Source organism: Oreochromis aureus, linkage group 9 (genome assembly GCF_013358895.1).
Source record: "Oreochromis aureus strain Israel breed Guangdong linkage group 9, ZZ_aureus, whole genome shotgun sequence".
In the NCBI taxonomy this organism is placed as follows: Eukaryota; Metazoa; Chordata; class Actinopteri; order Cichliformes; family Cichlidae; genus Oreochromis; species Oreochromis aureus.
The window spans coordinates 38,876,438-38,891,275 of record NC_052950.1 but is presented as its reverse complement, the minus strand read 5'-3'; the positions used below and the strand labels follow the sequence as shown (position 1 = coordinate 38,891,275).

General features: G+C 43.7%; 2 protein-coding genes across 2 annotated transcripts; both read right to left on the bottom strand.

The window, feature by feature from the left end:
* Positions 1 to 7,384: 7,384 nt before the first annotated feature.
* LOC120441895 (dynein heavy chain 5, axonemal-like) lies at positions 7,385 to 9,689 on the bottom strand. The gene is made up of 4 exons (XM_039617392.1): positions 9,615 to 9,689; positions 8,732 to 8,918; positions 8,355 to 8,520; positions 7,385 to 7,758 (listed from the first exon to the last, which is right to left on the bottom strand). The coding sequence occupies exons 1-4, from the start codon at positions 9,639 to 9,641 to the stop codon at positions 7,428 to 7,430; spliced, it is 711 nt and encodes a 236-aa protein (XP_039473326.1). The 5' UTR covers positions 9,642 to 9,689; the 3' UTR covers positions 7,385 to 7,427.
* A 2,323-nt stretch (positions 9,690 to 12,012) lies between these two features.
* Positions 12,013 to 13,160, bottom strand: LOC120441848 (dynein heavy chain 5, axonemal-like). Its single transcript, XM_039617296.1, has 4 exons — positions 12,990 to 13,160; positions 12,848 to 12,922; positions 12,646 to 12,735; positions 12,013 to 12,119 (listed from the first exon to the last, which is right to left on the bottom strand). The coding sequence occupies exons 1-4, from the start codon at positions 13,158 to 13,160 to the stop codon at positions 12,084 to 12,086; spliced, it is 372 nt and encodes a 123-aa protein (XP_039473230.1). The 3' UTR covers positions 12,013 to 12,083.
* Positions 13,161 to 14,838: the final 1,678 nt, after the last annotated feature.

Genomic DNA, 14,838 nt, shown 5'->3' with positions numbered 1-14,838 from the left:
ACGTGAAGATTATACTATGAAAAAGGAAGGTATCTAAAAGTTTTTAATTAAATTGCTAAGCAGAAAAGCTACTCAGAAACACCACTGTGTTTGAGCAGGAACAGGAAGTGATACTCTACCACAAAGCGAGCGAACACCACGTGACAGCGCCACCAAGAGTCTGAGAGGAGAGTCTGCAGCAGTAGATGACATTTGGCTCTGGTAGAAACTCTGCACACACAAACACACAGGAGGAAAATCTCAGCACAAAGCAGAGCCTCTCTGTTCTCTTTATATACACAGAGTTTAAGTTTGTCATGAACTTTCTAACAGTGTGTGTCATTCATAATGCTGCGTTCAACTTTATCAGTTTATGTTATTTTGTCATATTTAATAACACGTGAACATCTTTTAGTAACATGTTCACCATCTGTTCATTTGAAGTTTTATTTTCTGTGTAAAATGTAACAGTGCTTCTCAAACTGTGGTGCACGTACTACTGGTGGTATGTGGAAGTCTCCAAAGTTTTAAGATGAAATAATATAGCATGTTCTGACTGAAAGATTCAAACGTACAGCTCTGCTATCACTTCAGACAGGAAACTAAACAGCAGTGACGTTTGTCGCGTTACTGAAGTTGGACTAGCTGGTATATAATGATGTGCTTCGTATGTTAGCGTAACATAAACACAGTGAAGCTGGAGGATGAACACTAACTTTTTTCCACTGGATCAAAGTTTACGTGAGGATTCCTGAAGGTAACAGACAAATGCAGTCGCATGGCAGGATGCTGTAAACGGACCAAACTTCAGTCAGGAGAACAACTGAGATCATCCATCCACAATACAGGTTAGTCATTAATATACTGCTGCATGGGCTGGAGTTACATCATCAGGGTTTAAACACTGAGCTTTAAAATGATTAGTGGTAATAAAAACCAAGAAATAAAATTGTCTGGTGTAAACTGTACATGGTGTTAAACAGGCCTGTGCTACTGTATAATAAGGTTGGTACTTTAGGAGCCATATATTTGATGAGCTGCTACTCATTGTGAAAAGTTTGAGCAGCACTGGATAACGAGCGCTGTTCATAATGCACAATCTGAGGTGTGGCACAGTTAGGATGCTTCTCTGTGCAGAATCGGTTTAAAAACATCAACAGCTGTGGGATGCTGCGGGTCCCTGATTTTCACATCATATTTTCTTCTTTGGCTTGGAAGGAAGTTGGTTTGGAAACATATTTGGCGATGCTTCATCATCTGCTTTGCAACTGTGTGGGATTTATAAACCTGTCCATGATGCTAGCAGTGTGCAAGCATGTTGTTGTTTGTAAGTTCATATCCCCCCTGCAATGGCTCTGAAAACATGAGTTCTAACAGCAGCAGCACTGAGCTCAGTCTCAGAGAGATGCAGATGCAGTTTGCATGTAACTACACGCAGCCTTCCTCTCTCTCTCGCACCTCTCTCCCTCCTTCTTGTGGAGCAGGTCTCTCTCTCTCTCTCTCTCTCTCTGGTACACAACTGCACGCACACACGCGCACACACACAACAGAAGAAAGGAGAACTGGAAAACCGAAGACTTGTTCGGACCGGACTGAGTAGATTCCCAAGCGGTGACGCGGTGGATATTCATCATCATCATCACTGACCACCTTTGATAGTTTACACTCATTCTCTTGTGCCCTTATTTGCCTTTACACAGGGCTCTAGAGTGCGACCAATTTGGTCGCAAATGCGACCAAATTTTTCAGTGGTGAGACTAAAAAAAATATTTGGTCGCCCCGGTGCGACCAACTGTTCGGGTAACAAAAAAAAAAAAATCTCTGCAGCTCTCCGTGTGGTCAACAACAGACACACATTATGCCCTATCGTGGACTAAACCAATCAGAGATAGTCAGGGGCGGGACCTCTCTGATTGGCTGTGGTCCAGTTGAAAGTGCAGGTGGAAGAGAGAGGTGAGTAGCTTTAATAAGGCGATATCGATTCATTAACGGATTCCACACAAAGACGTAAACACAGAGCGGACCCGACGCATCAGGATCAGCTTTGTCTTTCTCGGCTTTCTCACCCCACGGCCCAAACACGGACACGCTGTCGGAGCTCAGCGATTCTGATGCGTCGGGTCCGCGCTGTGTTTACGTCTTTTTTGCGCTGATTCTGAGCTGCAGGTTTTGTCTCTCCAACCAAAATTCGCCGAGCCAGCAGCAAAAGAAGCAGCAAACTGCGCTTCACATTTGATCAGTGTCGTCATGAATTCGCTCTGACTTTTGCTGTTTTGCTTCCACCACGATAAAAATCACACTTCATGCACAGCTCTCTCTCTCTCTCTCTCTCTCTCTCTGTACTTCAAGAACAGTTTCCCGTCTCAAATCTCTGTTTTCTGCATTATCCATTCGCTTATCACCCACCAGTCTACCGCTGTTTACAGCGCTGTCGGCCGCTGTCTTTTTCTTTTCTTTTTCTTTTTTCACTTAAATGAACTCGGACAAGAAAGCCTAATTTCTGCTGTTCAATACTGAAGAAATTTAAACTTCTTAAAATTATGCAAAATTGCAGAATATTGCAGAATATTTTTAAGGTTATCTGCTATAAAACGCCAGACCAGGAAAATCTCCTTCATGTTTTTCTGTGTTTTATTCTCAGTTACTTTGACACAAAGGCATCTGCTGTGATGTTCACAATTCTGATGAAGTCTCATGTGTATCAGTGCTGATAAATGATCAGAATTATAATATTTCTGACTGTCTGAGGCTAAATTGAATCGAATCAGAACTTTGAGAACCGGAATCGAATGGATTATAGAAATCAGTGATGATACCCAGCCCTAGTGAGCAGCCTAGGCCTGACAGAAGTGGATGTAGCTGTGGGTAATAAGAAAAGACGAAAAGAACTATTGATAACTTTTGTGTTAAGTTAAGGTCTGATCCGTCTGAAATTCATAGCCAGCTCTGACACGGTGCCATCAATCTTTGAATGCTGAAAAAGCAGCAGTGTATCCAGAAAACACATTATATGCTGCAATAAATGCACTGCCCAAGTGTCCCCTCTCCCCACTGCCTTTCAGCAGCAGGCAGCAGCAAACAGGTCGTCAGAGGAGCAGAGATGATGATTAAGTTTAACATTTTCTACAATATTGACAAAGCACTTTAAGCACAAGTTTGTTAGTTACTAATTTAGAAATGAATATTGTCTGTATGGACTTCCCCCCAAAGAAAGTGCACATGTAAAACTGCGGTGTTAAGCGATGCGGTTGAAAAATTTGAGTGCGCCTAACTTTAAAAAGTGCCCGAGAGGATCACATGTGGAGAATGATGTATGGCCACATCTGTGCATCTGGTTTAGCAGCAGCCTTGGATGAATAGACTGTTGTGTTGCTGTAAGAGGCCCCGTAGGCAGATTAGCTCTTCTAGTCCAAGCTCAGATTATAGAGGCAGGGCCATTTCACATTCTCTGAACACCCACAGTCCCGCACAACTCCTACAGATTAAGCTGTGATGAAGCTCCACTGTGATGATGATGATGCTCCCGTGCGCACACTCTCCAAAAGGTTTATCGACCCACAGTGACCCACAGGAACGCACATTTTATTACCAACAGTCATGGAGGTCCTGCTGAGCAGGGAGGGATGGATACGGATCAATAGCACTGTAGTGTAACATGGGTAAAAAAAGCCATGAGGGGAGATCAGGTAGAGAAGATGAAGGTCCAGTCACACTGAATGGATTCATTTTTACCAACAAGTGTTTTAAAGAGAGCTGCTGCTTGGCACAAACACCTGTGTGCCTTCAGAGACTCGACTTCCATCAAATATTTGTTTTTAATGAAGGCACAAGTGCACAGGCAGCAGTCTGTGTTCAGACCCAAACATTTGATTCTAATGTAGAACAAAAACACCAGAGTGGAGAAACAGAGAAACCGGCTTCTTTTTTCCACTATAACTGTGTTTACAGGCCGTTCCAGTCTTTATCTGTCTCACACACTCCACCAGATAACAAATACAAAATAAAAAAAGAACATCTCACATAAATAAATACAGAAATAATCCAAAAGTAGCTTTTAGTAGTGAAACAAACAAGAAAAGCATTTAAAACCAAACGTGTAAATTCTAAACGCATAAAATCAGTCAGTGCGTGATTACATTGCTCCGCCCATCAAAAAGTGACCTGTGTGAATCTCACCATCTCATCTATAGGACTGATGAATGTTGGTTGTTGTAGTCCAATCATACTTCACAGACATCTTTAATCCTTCACTGAGTCAGGCCTCAAACTCTGCACCATCATTCCTGTGCTGAAGTAGTCGTGTCCCTCCTGCATGAAGCACGACTGTCCCACTCACCTCCATCATTATGAAGAGCTGTGAACAGTTAGTCATGCATCAAATCAAAACTTCCTCCAACCTGGATCCATGTCAGTCACATACCGGTCAAACCGCTCGACCGATGATGCCATTTCAACCGGCCTCTTATTCAGCCCTCACACATCTGGACACTCATACGTCAGAATGATGTTCACAGACTTCAGTTCAACACCATCTTTCCCGAGCGACTCACAAACTGGATCTGCTGGCATCAGCACCTCGCTGTGTAACTGGCTGCTGGATGTCCTGAGAGGAAGACAGCAGACAGGTCGGCAGCAACACGTCCAGCACAAGAACACTGAACACAGGCTCCCCAAGGATGTGTGCTGAGCCCCGTCTCTGCACTCTGCCTCCAATTTCTTCTCATTTTCAGTGTTTTAAAAGGTGAAGTGTTCAAAAGAACAACAGCACCTGATCTCTGCTGAGGTGTTAAAGAGCTCTTATTGTAGGACGTGATGATAAGACAGCACACACACTTACATGATAATAATACATTTGTAATACACAACATTTGGCTTGTAATTGGTGACATCTGTAACACCACATGTTTTTCCATCAGGGGAGAAGAATGATGTGATTGAGACCTTCTGAGGTCAACATGGTGGCTGAGGACAGCGGGTCCTGCAGAGTCAGCAGTTTCTCTTCAGGTGTTTTGTTTTTCATGTCTTCTCCTCCATCATCAGTTATCAGGAGAGCAGACAGTCAAAGTGCAAGAAGTCAAAGAAACACAGAGATTCTCCTTACAGAGCAGACACAGCACAGATGTTTCCTTCATCGTCCTTCTCACTCATTTCAGCTTCTTTTCATTTCTGTCACTGACACCAAGTAAAGCCGCCCTCTTCCTCTGAGCACCAGCTTTTCTATTATTACAAAGAAGAAGAAACCATTAAAACACCAAAGCACAAACACACTGTAGAGCCTTTTTGTTTTCTTGACACACTTTTACAGACACTGAAAGCACAAAGCTGCTCCACAAACACAGGATTAAGAAAAGAAGAATATTTCTGTCAGGAAGGATATCTGGAAGAAATTCAGGCTCAATCAAAAACACAGATCATGATGATAAAAGTGGAGAATGATCAGAATCATTTCAAATCAATCAAGATTCAGTTTTGGCAGCAGAGCACAGGGATGCACATGAGACTGAAAATCAAGTCTTCTGTATCTTTGTAAGTCCTGTGACTGTCTGGCAGTCGGTGACCTTCACCTCTGATGAAAAACTGAAATTAGATCTTTTCTCAGCTGATTTTAAAAAGAAATGTGAGTAATGATCCAATCAATCATTGTTATTGTTGGCCAATACTGTGAAGACCAAACTAGGATTCACGTAAACACTGAGATTCAAAGTATAATTAAATGATTATTGTCATAAATGACAGATACAGTGTTTTTCTGTTTTGTATCGTATGTTATTCTCTTTATCTTATTCTATTGTTTCCCCTTGAAATCACCTCCAGTTTGCGGTGATCCAGGACGTCATAGGTCTTGGATTCAGTTGTGGAGACGATGGTCTGGTAGCGAACACAGATCTTCTCCACGCCCTCCACCTGAAACACACCTGAGCTCAGTTTGAATCCGTCTCATTTCTGTCACACTGAAATGGAAGAACTGGAAAATAGACTTTTGACACAATTAATAAATAATAAAAGGAGGAAATACATTTATACAAAATCATTACAAATGTCCATTCATCGCTGTAGCTTTGCATTGACTTTAATTCGACCATTTTTATATTATAAATGTCTTATTATAATTATTATTGTGCATTGATGAATATTTGATGGAGTCACTTGTTTCTAATCTGACAATCATCCACCTTCATGCTCTGCAGAGCAGCCAGGCTCTCCAGCGTGGACGCCATGTCGGCCATCTTCTCCAGACGGCGGCAGAAAGAGTCAAACTTCCCGAAGATGTAGTTCTCACTGAAAAGACGCGCACACGTTTGTAAAGGTTAGCGTGACGCTGCTGACACGCTCTGACTCAGAGTCAGTTACTGATCACCTGAAGTCAAACTGTCTGTTCTCAGGGTTTTCTCTCAGTTTGTCTCTGACGCTGTGGAAGCTTCGCTGATACGCCGCATTCAGATTACAGCAGTCAGAGATTCTCTGCAGCAGCACCGGCCTGACACACACACACACACACACACACACACACACACACACACACACACACACACACACACACGTTGCTGAGTCCATTTGTTAGTCTGAGTCTAAGCTCTATGACGATCTGAACAGAAGTTTAAGTCTAATGTCAGTTTCAGGTGTGCTGCGGTACCTGCTGTGCTCCCAGACACGCCTCACGCCCTGCAGCAGGTAGCTCCTGCAGGTGCTGATCATCTGGTTGGTGACCTTGAGCAGCAGTGAGCTCATCCTCTCTGAGGTGTTGTAGTACTGGGACACCACGTGGATCATCTTGATGCCGTTCATCAGACTGGGAATGTGTTCCAGCATCCTGGTCTGTGGGGCCGGGAGAAAAGGAAGACGGAGGATGAGAGACGGTTTGTCCGGTGACTGATACGAGCTTCAGTGTGAGAAACAAAGCTGCTGACACAGCAGGAACACACAGCAGCCTCATTACTGACATGTAGAGATCAAATCAATGCACATTCAGGCTGAGCTGGAGAATCCTGTATCCACCATATCTGATCCAGTAACAAGAAAAAGGTTTGTCATCAGACACGATGCAAAAGAAGAAATAATAAAAAACCATTAAAAAAGAAGCTGGTGGAGGTGAAACACCCGACTCATCAGCACAAACTGACAAATTCACCATCCCAGAAAATACAAACTAATAAAAAAGATCAATCAGAGAAATCCTGCTGATAAATCAGAGCTGGAACATCTCAGACTGAGCTGTGATCTCTGTCCTGATGAAACCTGTTTGTCTCTTTGAGCTTTTTAAACATTTTTAAAAGTCTGAAACTGAGAAAAGAAAAGAAGTCTTTAGTTTTTAACAGTCACTTTAATTCTTTCTTCTTCTTCCTAAGTTACAGACAGGCCTTTGTCTCAGCTGTGATTTGTGACTACAGCCTCTCTGTGATGTGTGACGATGTCTTCACTGTTTTCTGTTCCTCACAATCATGAAGGACTCAAACAGCTGCAGACGGTTTTATACAGAAAGACATGAAGAGTGTTTTTCTCACAGGAGTGGATTTTTCCACAGATCCAAAGAACTTGTTGAGGGTGTAAAGATACTTGACGTTGTCCTTTGCCTCGTTGGCCACCGCAGTGATGTCTCTGTCCTCATAAATCAATAAATCGATCAGTGATGACGTCAGCATCGTCGAGACAACAGCTGTGAACTGAACAGGAAATAAACTGCTGACCAGATCTCTCCAGGCACGCAGGCACCGAGACTGAGCCACCTGCAGGACCCCCAGAGTCCTCTTCACCTGAGAGCCCTTCACTTCCTCCAACAGACTGGCACACACACACACACACACACACACACACACACACACACACACACACACACACACAGAGTTACAGTTACAGCTGTTCAAAGGCTGTTCGCTTGTATTCGTGTCAGTGTTGATGTCGTACTTGCACATAAACCTCTACTTTGGACTCTGATGTGTCGCTCCATACCTGCCACCTACTGGTCAGCCAGTGTAAGTGCACAAAACATTTCTTCAAACCAAGATGGAAAAATACATGTTTAAAAAAATGAAGTTCAAAAATCTTTTTTCATCCCTGAAGATGAATAAAAATACTAAAGAAAGAATCCTGATTGATGTCGTCATAATTCATCCATGAAAGGGTTAAAAACTATGATACAAACAAACAAACACATGAATATTTTTGAACATTTCAACTTTAAAGAGCAGAAAGAGAAATAACAGAAAGTTATATTGTGTAAAAGTGGTTTTGTCCTGAAGTCTCAGAGTGGAGACTAAACTGTTCCAGGTGTGAGGAGCTTCTGTCCACAGACGTCAGATCATGTTTGATAAACTGAGTTTAAAGTGAAACCTGTAAATCTGACGCTACAGGAGATCCAGCTGAGAGGACGCGTCTACCTGTTGAAGGTCACCGTGCGGCTCTTCCAGAGCTCCAGCTCGGCCGACGGCCCGACATCGTCGGCCTCTTTCCTCATCTGCTCGCTCTCCGTCAGCACCTGCTTGATTTGATTGGTCCACAGGGTCAACGCCTCCTCCAGACGCTCCACCAGCTCACTGTTATTGGCTGAGAGCGAAACACACGAGTTCCTCTGAACGTGAACACGGACTCATTATTTCAAAGAAGCCATCGTCTCAGGTCAGATGCTTCCTTCAGCTTCCACAGATAAACTGGTTTGATTTACCTGAGAGTTGATTTTCAAAGCTTTAAACGATGTTTCCTGTATTTCCAACAGTCTTATTGTTTGTGTGAGATGTGAACAGCTGGAGCTTCATACCTGCTGCTCTGTAGTCTGCAGGGCTGCTCAGCTGGCTGATGGCGTCAGGAAGCTCCACCTGCTGCAGCTGGAACTTTCTCTCCATGTTCAGTCGGGCTGAGCTCAGATTACTGACAAACTGATCCACCGAGGACAGGAAGGACCGCACGTGTGGGCACGAGGCGCCGTCCTGCACAGAGCCCCACGACTGGGCACAGGGTCAAAGGTCAGCAATAACAACAAAGGTTAATGTGTTTCACTTTTTACCTTATTCACAGCCAAAAGCATCAGGAGGAGCACTGCACACAAATCAGACTTTTCATGGATCGTTATGTAACAGCTGCTCTACAGTCAAACCCCACAAAGAGAAACCAGCAGGTACAGATAAGCCCAAGGTGTGGCCTCCAGGAACGCTGTGAGGAACCTTGGAGTCATGTTTGACCAGGACATGTCCTTCAGCGCACATATTAAACAAATATGTAAGACTGCTTTCTTCCATTTGTGCAACATCTCTAAAGTTAGAAATATCCTGTCTCAGAGTGACGCTGAAAAACTAGTTCATGCATTTATTACTTCCAGGCTGGACTACTGTAATTCATTGTTATCAGGATGTCCTAAAAACTCCCTGAAAAGCCTTCAGCTGATCCAAAATGCTGCAGCAAGAGTCCTGACAGGGACTAGAAACAGCAGATTTCTCCTGTTTTGGCTTCTCTTCACAGGATTGACCCCTCATGGCTGCCCCTCCCTGCCCCTTTCTTTGCTTTCAGTCTCTTCCTGTTTAAAGAGAGTTCTTCCTTCCCACCATCAACAAAGTCTTCATATATGGCGTCATGTGATCACTGGAAGCTTGAAACATCTCCCTTTTTGTGCTCAGTGAAAGCCTGAATGGATGGAGGTGTTTTACCTGCTGCGACCTGAGAGCAGGTAACATGATGTGAGTCAGCAGAGTTTCCAGACTGTTCAGGACGCCGCCGCCGCCGCCGCCGTCGCTGCAGTCCAACACGCCAAAGTTCACTTCCTGGAAACATCAGGTTGCACGAGAAGATCAGAATGATTGGCTGCATCCATGTCACAGTCAACCAATGAGGTCTGTGCAGTTAGATTTGCAGGTGAGGAGGTGACCCAGACCAGTTACTGACCTGCTGCACGTTGGCGGTGGTTATGGCCTTCTCAGTGGTTCTCAGGAAGAACAGACATTTCCCCAGTAAAGGCTGGAAACACAGAACGTGATGGAGGTCAGATCCTTTAACGTGACGCAGACAGAGCACTTCCTCTGCACTCTGTCACCAAAGTTCACCATGCAAAGGAAACCTTTCATGGGCTTTAAAGACGGGGTGCTTGGAGAGCTCTGCAGGCTGGATGTGACCAGTGATGGGAGTAACGGCGCTACTTTTTTCAGTAACAAGTAATCTAATTACTATTCCTATCGTTACAATGCCGTTACAGTTACTAACAAGAAAATGTGGGGCGGTGCGTTACTATGTTTCAACAAACAGACGGTTGAAGCTGTGTTCAGCTTACCGCATCTTATATCAGCTGCAGGAAGTAGCTGTAAGTAATCTGGGCGCTACAGCTTTAAGCAGCTGCGCGCTCCTGCGGACAGACCATCACTTTTTGGCACAACAGCTGGAGCTCAGGGGGCAAAACAATCACATGACCACTTAAAGACAAAGCAACAAGGTGACATATACCAGTTTATAAACTGTGCTGATAGGAAACGTAAAACCAGAGTCATGATAAACAACATATACGCCTGTTTGTTCCTCAATAGTTTCATGTTTACTGTCTAAGGAAGCAGCGAGACCTCTGTGCTTATGAGCTGCTGTCAGACCTGCAGGTATCAGGCTGGGATGTTTCCTTTATACTGGACACTAATTATTATTTTGCAGTGGCACAAATAATTTGTGTGGCATCTTATTGAAGAACAGCTGATTGTTCTGGAAATAGTTTAATGGTTATTAAAAAAATGGTAAAAGGTAAATAACTTTGTTGTTTGCAAAACTTGTGCATATGATTTTAAAATTGATAATTTATATTTACATTTAAAGTTATGAAAATGATTCGTTAAACATGTTCGTGGTTGTTACAGTAAAAAAAATAACTTTTATGTTTTCTGTCTGATTTTAGATCAATTGTGTTAATACAGTTTGTCAAAATGAAAACATAACTGTAGATTCAGACACGTGAGGTTGTGCTGAAAACAATGAGACCAAACAAGGCAAAGTTCTTAAAGGTAAATGTGGAGGAAACATCAAAAGTGGTCACGGCTGGGGCAGCAGTCGTGTGGTGGAATGAAGGAGGACCCAAGATGCAGACGGCGGTGGAGATGCCAGTGGAGATTTATTTACAGTGAAAATAACAAAGGTGAAGAAGTGAACATGAAGCTAAACTGGGACAAACTAACAGACAAAGCAGAAAACATGAGGGCAGCAGGGAAACAGAGAGACGTGGAGACACACAGAGTAATGCAGACGAACACAGGCAGACACACACTATAAATACACACCAGGTAATGAGGGAACGACACACAGGAGGGGAGCACAGCTGAAGCACAAGACCAGACACAAACCTTCAAAGTAAAACAGGAAACACACAGACACAGGCAGGGCTGATAAAACACGGAAGCACTAAACATAAGAACAAAACCCTGAGGACGAACACAAAATCAGAATAAACACCAAACACAAGATGAAACCAAAAGGAAACAAAACGCTGGATCAGCGACCCCGGACCATGACATGACCCCGGACCATGACAACAGGAGTTCACAATGGCCGATTAGACCCTGGAGCACAGAGGGTATTTTTAAAGTAACACAATAGTTACTTTTCAAGTAATTAATTACATCTAGAACCTTGTCACTCAGTTACTAAGTTACTTTTTTGAAGAAGTAAATAGTAACTATAATTAATTACTTAATGAATTTTTAATGACTATTTGAAAGTAACTTGCCCAACACTGGATGTGAGCGAGTTTCCCAGCTGATGCAAACTGCAAAGCTTCTCCTGTTTGACGTGGATCTATTCAGCTTTTATTTCCTGATCATTTTAAGCATCAACAAAGTTTCTAAAAACAAACAGTTTGTCATCATTCATAAACTCTGACGTCACAGGCGTGTTTTTATTCCTGTCCCATGTTTGACAGTTTCTGCAGATCAGAGCTGCCAACACGGCACCGACTTTAAATACTTCATCATTCATGATCCTGTTAAAACCACATCCAGGGGAAATGTTATTAGCATGTAGCCTTTAGCTCATGTTCAGATTGCTGCTCCTCCATGTTTGTAGTCCTTTTCTCTGTGAATAAGTGTTTGTGGAGCTTTGAGCTCCTCAGACTTCGGCCTCTCGACCTCCTGATGTTCAGCCTGCAGCTGTCAGTCATCCAGTGTTTGCTCAGAGACTTTAATCACCTGGTTAACCAAACAAAGCAGCACAGTTTGATCCATGGAAACACAAACACGCTCAGGCTCATCATCTCTGAACAGGACAATGATGAATCGTAGGCTCGGGATTGTTTGGAGCTTAAAGAGAAATCAAATACATCAGAACACAGAAACCCCGAGAGGTGGATCAATGTGACGTCACACACCTGAGCTCTGAGTCCTCCAGTCTGATCCAGGCTCGTGCTTTAAGACAGTTTCTGTGTAACACACAGCTCAGGTGTGTTCAGGACATTTGCTTGGAAGAAGGCGTCTGTGGATAAATCCTGCTCTCCACCTCAGCTGTCAGGTTTCTCCAGAGAACGGCCGTCCTGACTTCCAGCAGCCCCACAGTCCTCGTTTCTAATAAACTGGCATTACTGAAACCAACTGTCTGCCTCACTGTTTAATAATCTGCTCGTTGCTATTTTATCAGCAGAACCTTCCACTCATATCAGCATTTAATTTTTGTTCTCACATTAGACTCACATTAACTTAAAGAAAAGTCAAAGCCAACCTCAGAGTTCCCCGTAGTGAGGAAGAGTTTCCTCTGAGCCACAGCTGAGTTTGATGCGTCCACAGAGGAAGACTGACGGGAGGACAGACTCTGGGAGAAAGGCAGATATTCAAAGATATGAATACAAAGTACGCTGCAACAAACAGCAGATGATGAAGAGCGGTTAGACCTTCATGTGTCATTTAAATGTGATCAAAGTTACCTGTTTGACATCCTGATGGAAGAAAATCAGCTTCTTGGATCCGTTTGCAGCAAAGAATTCATGGATCAGACTGAACTGGAAGAATCAGACATGAATGACTCAAAGGTTCAACTCTGAGGAAGGATCACGTCTCTGAACTTACTCTGTCATCAGAGACCATGGCGTCTTCCACCGCCGCCTCCTCCAGGCTGCCGGCGTCTGCCAGCCTGCTCATCAGGTATTTATGTCGGGCATCCAGAGCTGCCCGCCGTTCCTCCTTCACGGCTCTCGCCTGCTTGGCTACTTCTCTCCTTGCCTCATTGGACAGCAGCATCGTCCTTTTACCAGACACCTGGAGAAACATCAGCTCAGTCTACAGACGCAGAGACCAGTGAGAGCCAAACATCTGCAGCTTTCTGAGGACCACGTTTGACCCTGACTGGAGGCATCGATTCTGAGTGCGACTGCCTAAACTGAGCTACTGTCCCCCCTCCACTGAGACGTTCTCCTGTGATGTGTCATGGGGGGAAGTGTTCCTCACGGTTGGACTCGTGAGAAGTTCAGTCAGTTTATTCAAACTTTAAAAAGAAGCTTTTTCAGTCTCTGGATTTCAGCAGAAACAAATGTGAACACAGCACTTTTTGATTGAGTATAAGAGGATGAAACAGTCAGTGATTAGTAACATTGTTGCTGACTGATGCTGTTGTAGAGCTGTGGATGCTCACGTTCCTGGAAGGCTTCCCTGGATTGCTCAGATATCATTAACTGGTTTGTGTCCAGTAGAATCAGGTGTTGTGGATGCAGGCAGGTGAGGCCTGTACAGTCAGCGCTGTGTGAGTGCCGTGTGACGTTAGCTTAGACTTATTTCTGTTGTTATCATCCTTCAGGTTAATGTTGTTTTCATTGTGCATCACAGGAAGTGTGGGTGGCTGTTAGCCTCACAGCTCATGGAGAGTTGCTGCTGCTCTGCCTCCTTTTTGATGCTCCTGCTCTTTGTGTCTTTGTGTTACTTTGTGTCGTGTCTGAAACAAAGTGAGTCCATGTTACTAACTGTAGTCGGCTCTCTCTCTCACGCACAGCTGACTGTTGTCTGAATGAAAGTATTTTTGTACTTTGTGTGATCTGTTGGGTCTTTGAGCCCTTTTTAAACAGCATGTGAGCCACATGTATGTGTGGATATGAAAGCTTGTTTGTAATGCATCAAACTGTTGCTTATTCTAGAGCTGTTGCTGTGCCTGATTGGTCTACTCGCTCTAAACTGAAGGGTGACTTGATTATTTTGGTTTTTTACATGTTGTCAATAAACCAACTTCTTTATGATTTGAACGGCATCTCTGACGTGTCACAGGCCTGTCAGCTTTCTTGGTGATTGCTACAGTTTTGAGCTTCATGCTCTGGCTGTTGTTGGCTTTTCCTCTTTCATATTAAAGCTTTTGTCCTACATTTGGCTCTAAAGTCTAATTCTAATACCAGCACTGTGTCTGGGTGTGTGATGGTCAGTGATGGGAATAACAGCGTTACAAGTAACGGCGTTACTAACGGCGTTACTTTTTTCAGTAATGAGTAATCTAACTAATTACTATTCCTATCGTTACAACGGCGTTACAGTTACTAACAAGGAAACGCGGTCCGTTACTATTTTTCAACAAACAGACGGTTGAAGCTGTGTTCAGCTTACCGCAGCTTATATCAGCTGCAGGAAGTAGCTGTAAGTAATCTGGACGCTACAGCTTTAAGCAGCTGCGCGCTCCCGCGGACGGTAATCACGATCACTGTCTAGCACAACACCTGGAGCTAAGGAGGCAAAACAATCGCATGAGTGCTGCTGTTTGACTGAGGAAGAATAAAGGAGTCGTGGTAAGTCAATCACGTGACCACTTAAAGACAAAGCAACAAGGTGCCAGTTTTTAAATTGTGTCGATAGGCCACGTACAACCAGAGTCATGATAAACGATATATACGCGGCGTTTTTTCCTCAATAGTTTCGCCACGTTAGCGCTAGCAAGCACTCT

Excerpts from the sequence above, each read along its gene's own strand:
- LOC120441895 (XM_039617392.1), bottom strand. The coding sequence starts at position 9,641 with ATGTTACCTGCTCTCAGGTCGCAGCAG. Across the intron at positions 8,919-9,614 it reads CTGCTCTCAGGTCGCAGCAG|TCGTGGGGCTCTGTGCAGGA; the intron begins GTAAAACACCTC and ends CCCTGTGCCCAG. Across the intron at positions 7,759-8,354 it reads CGCACGGTGACCTTCAACAG|TCTGTTGGAGGAAGTGAAGG; the intron begins GTAGACGCGTCC and ends TGTGTGTGCCAG.
- LOC120441848 (XM_039617296.1), bottom strand. The coding sequence starts at position 13,160 with ATGCTGCTGTCCAATGAGGCAAGGAGAGAAGTAGCCAAGCAGGCGAGA. Across the intron at positions 12,923-12,989 it reads CCATGGTCTCTGATGACAGA|TTCAGTCTGATCCATGAATT; the intron begins GTAAGTTCAGAG and ends TGATTCTTCCAG. Across the intron at positions 12,736-12,847 it reads TCCATCAGGATGTCAAACAG|AGTCTGTCCTCCCGTCAGTC; the intron begins GTAACTTTGATC and ends CCTTTCTCCCAG.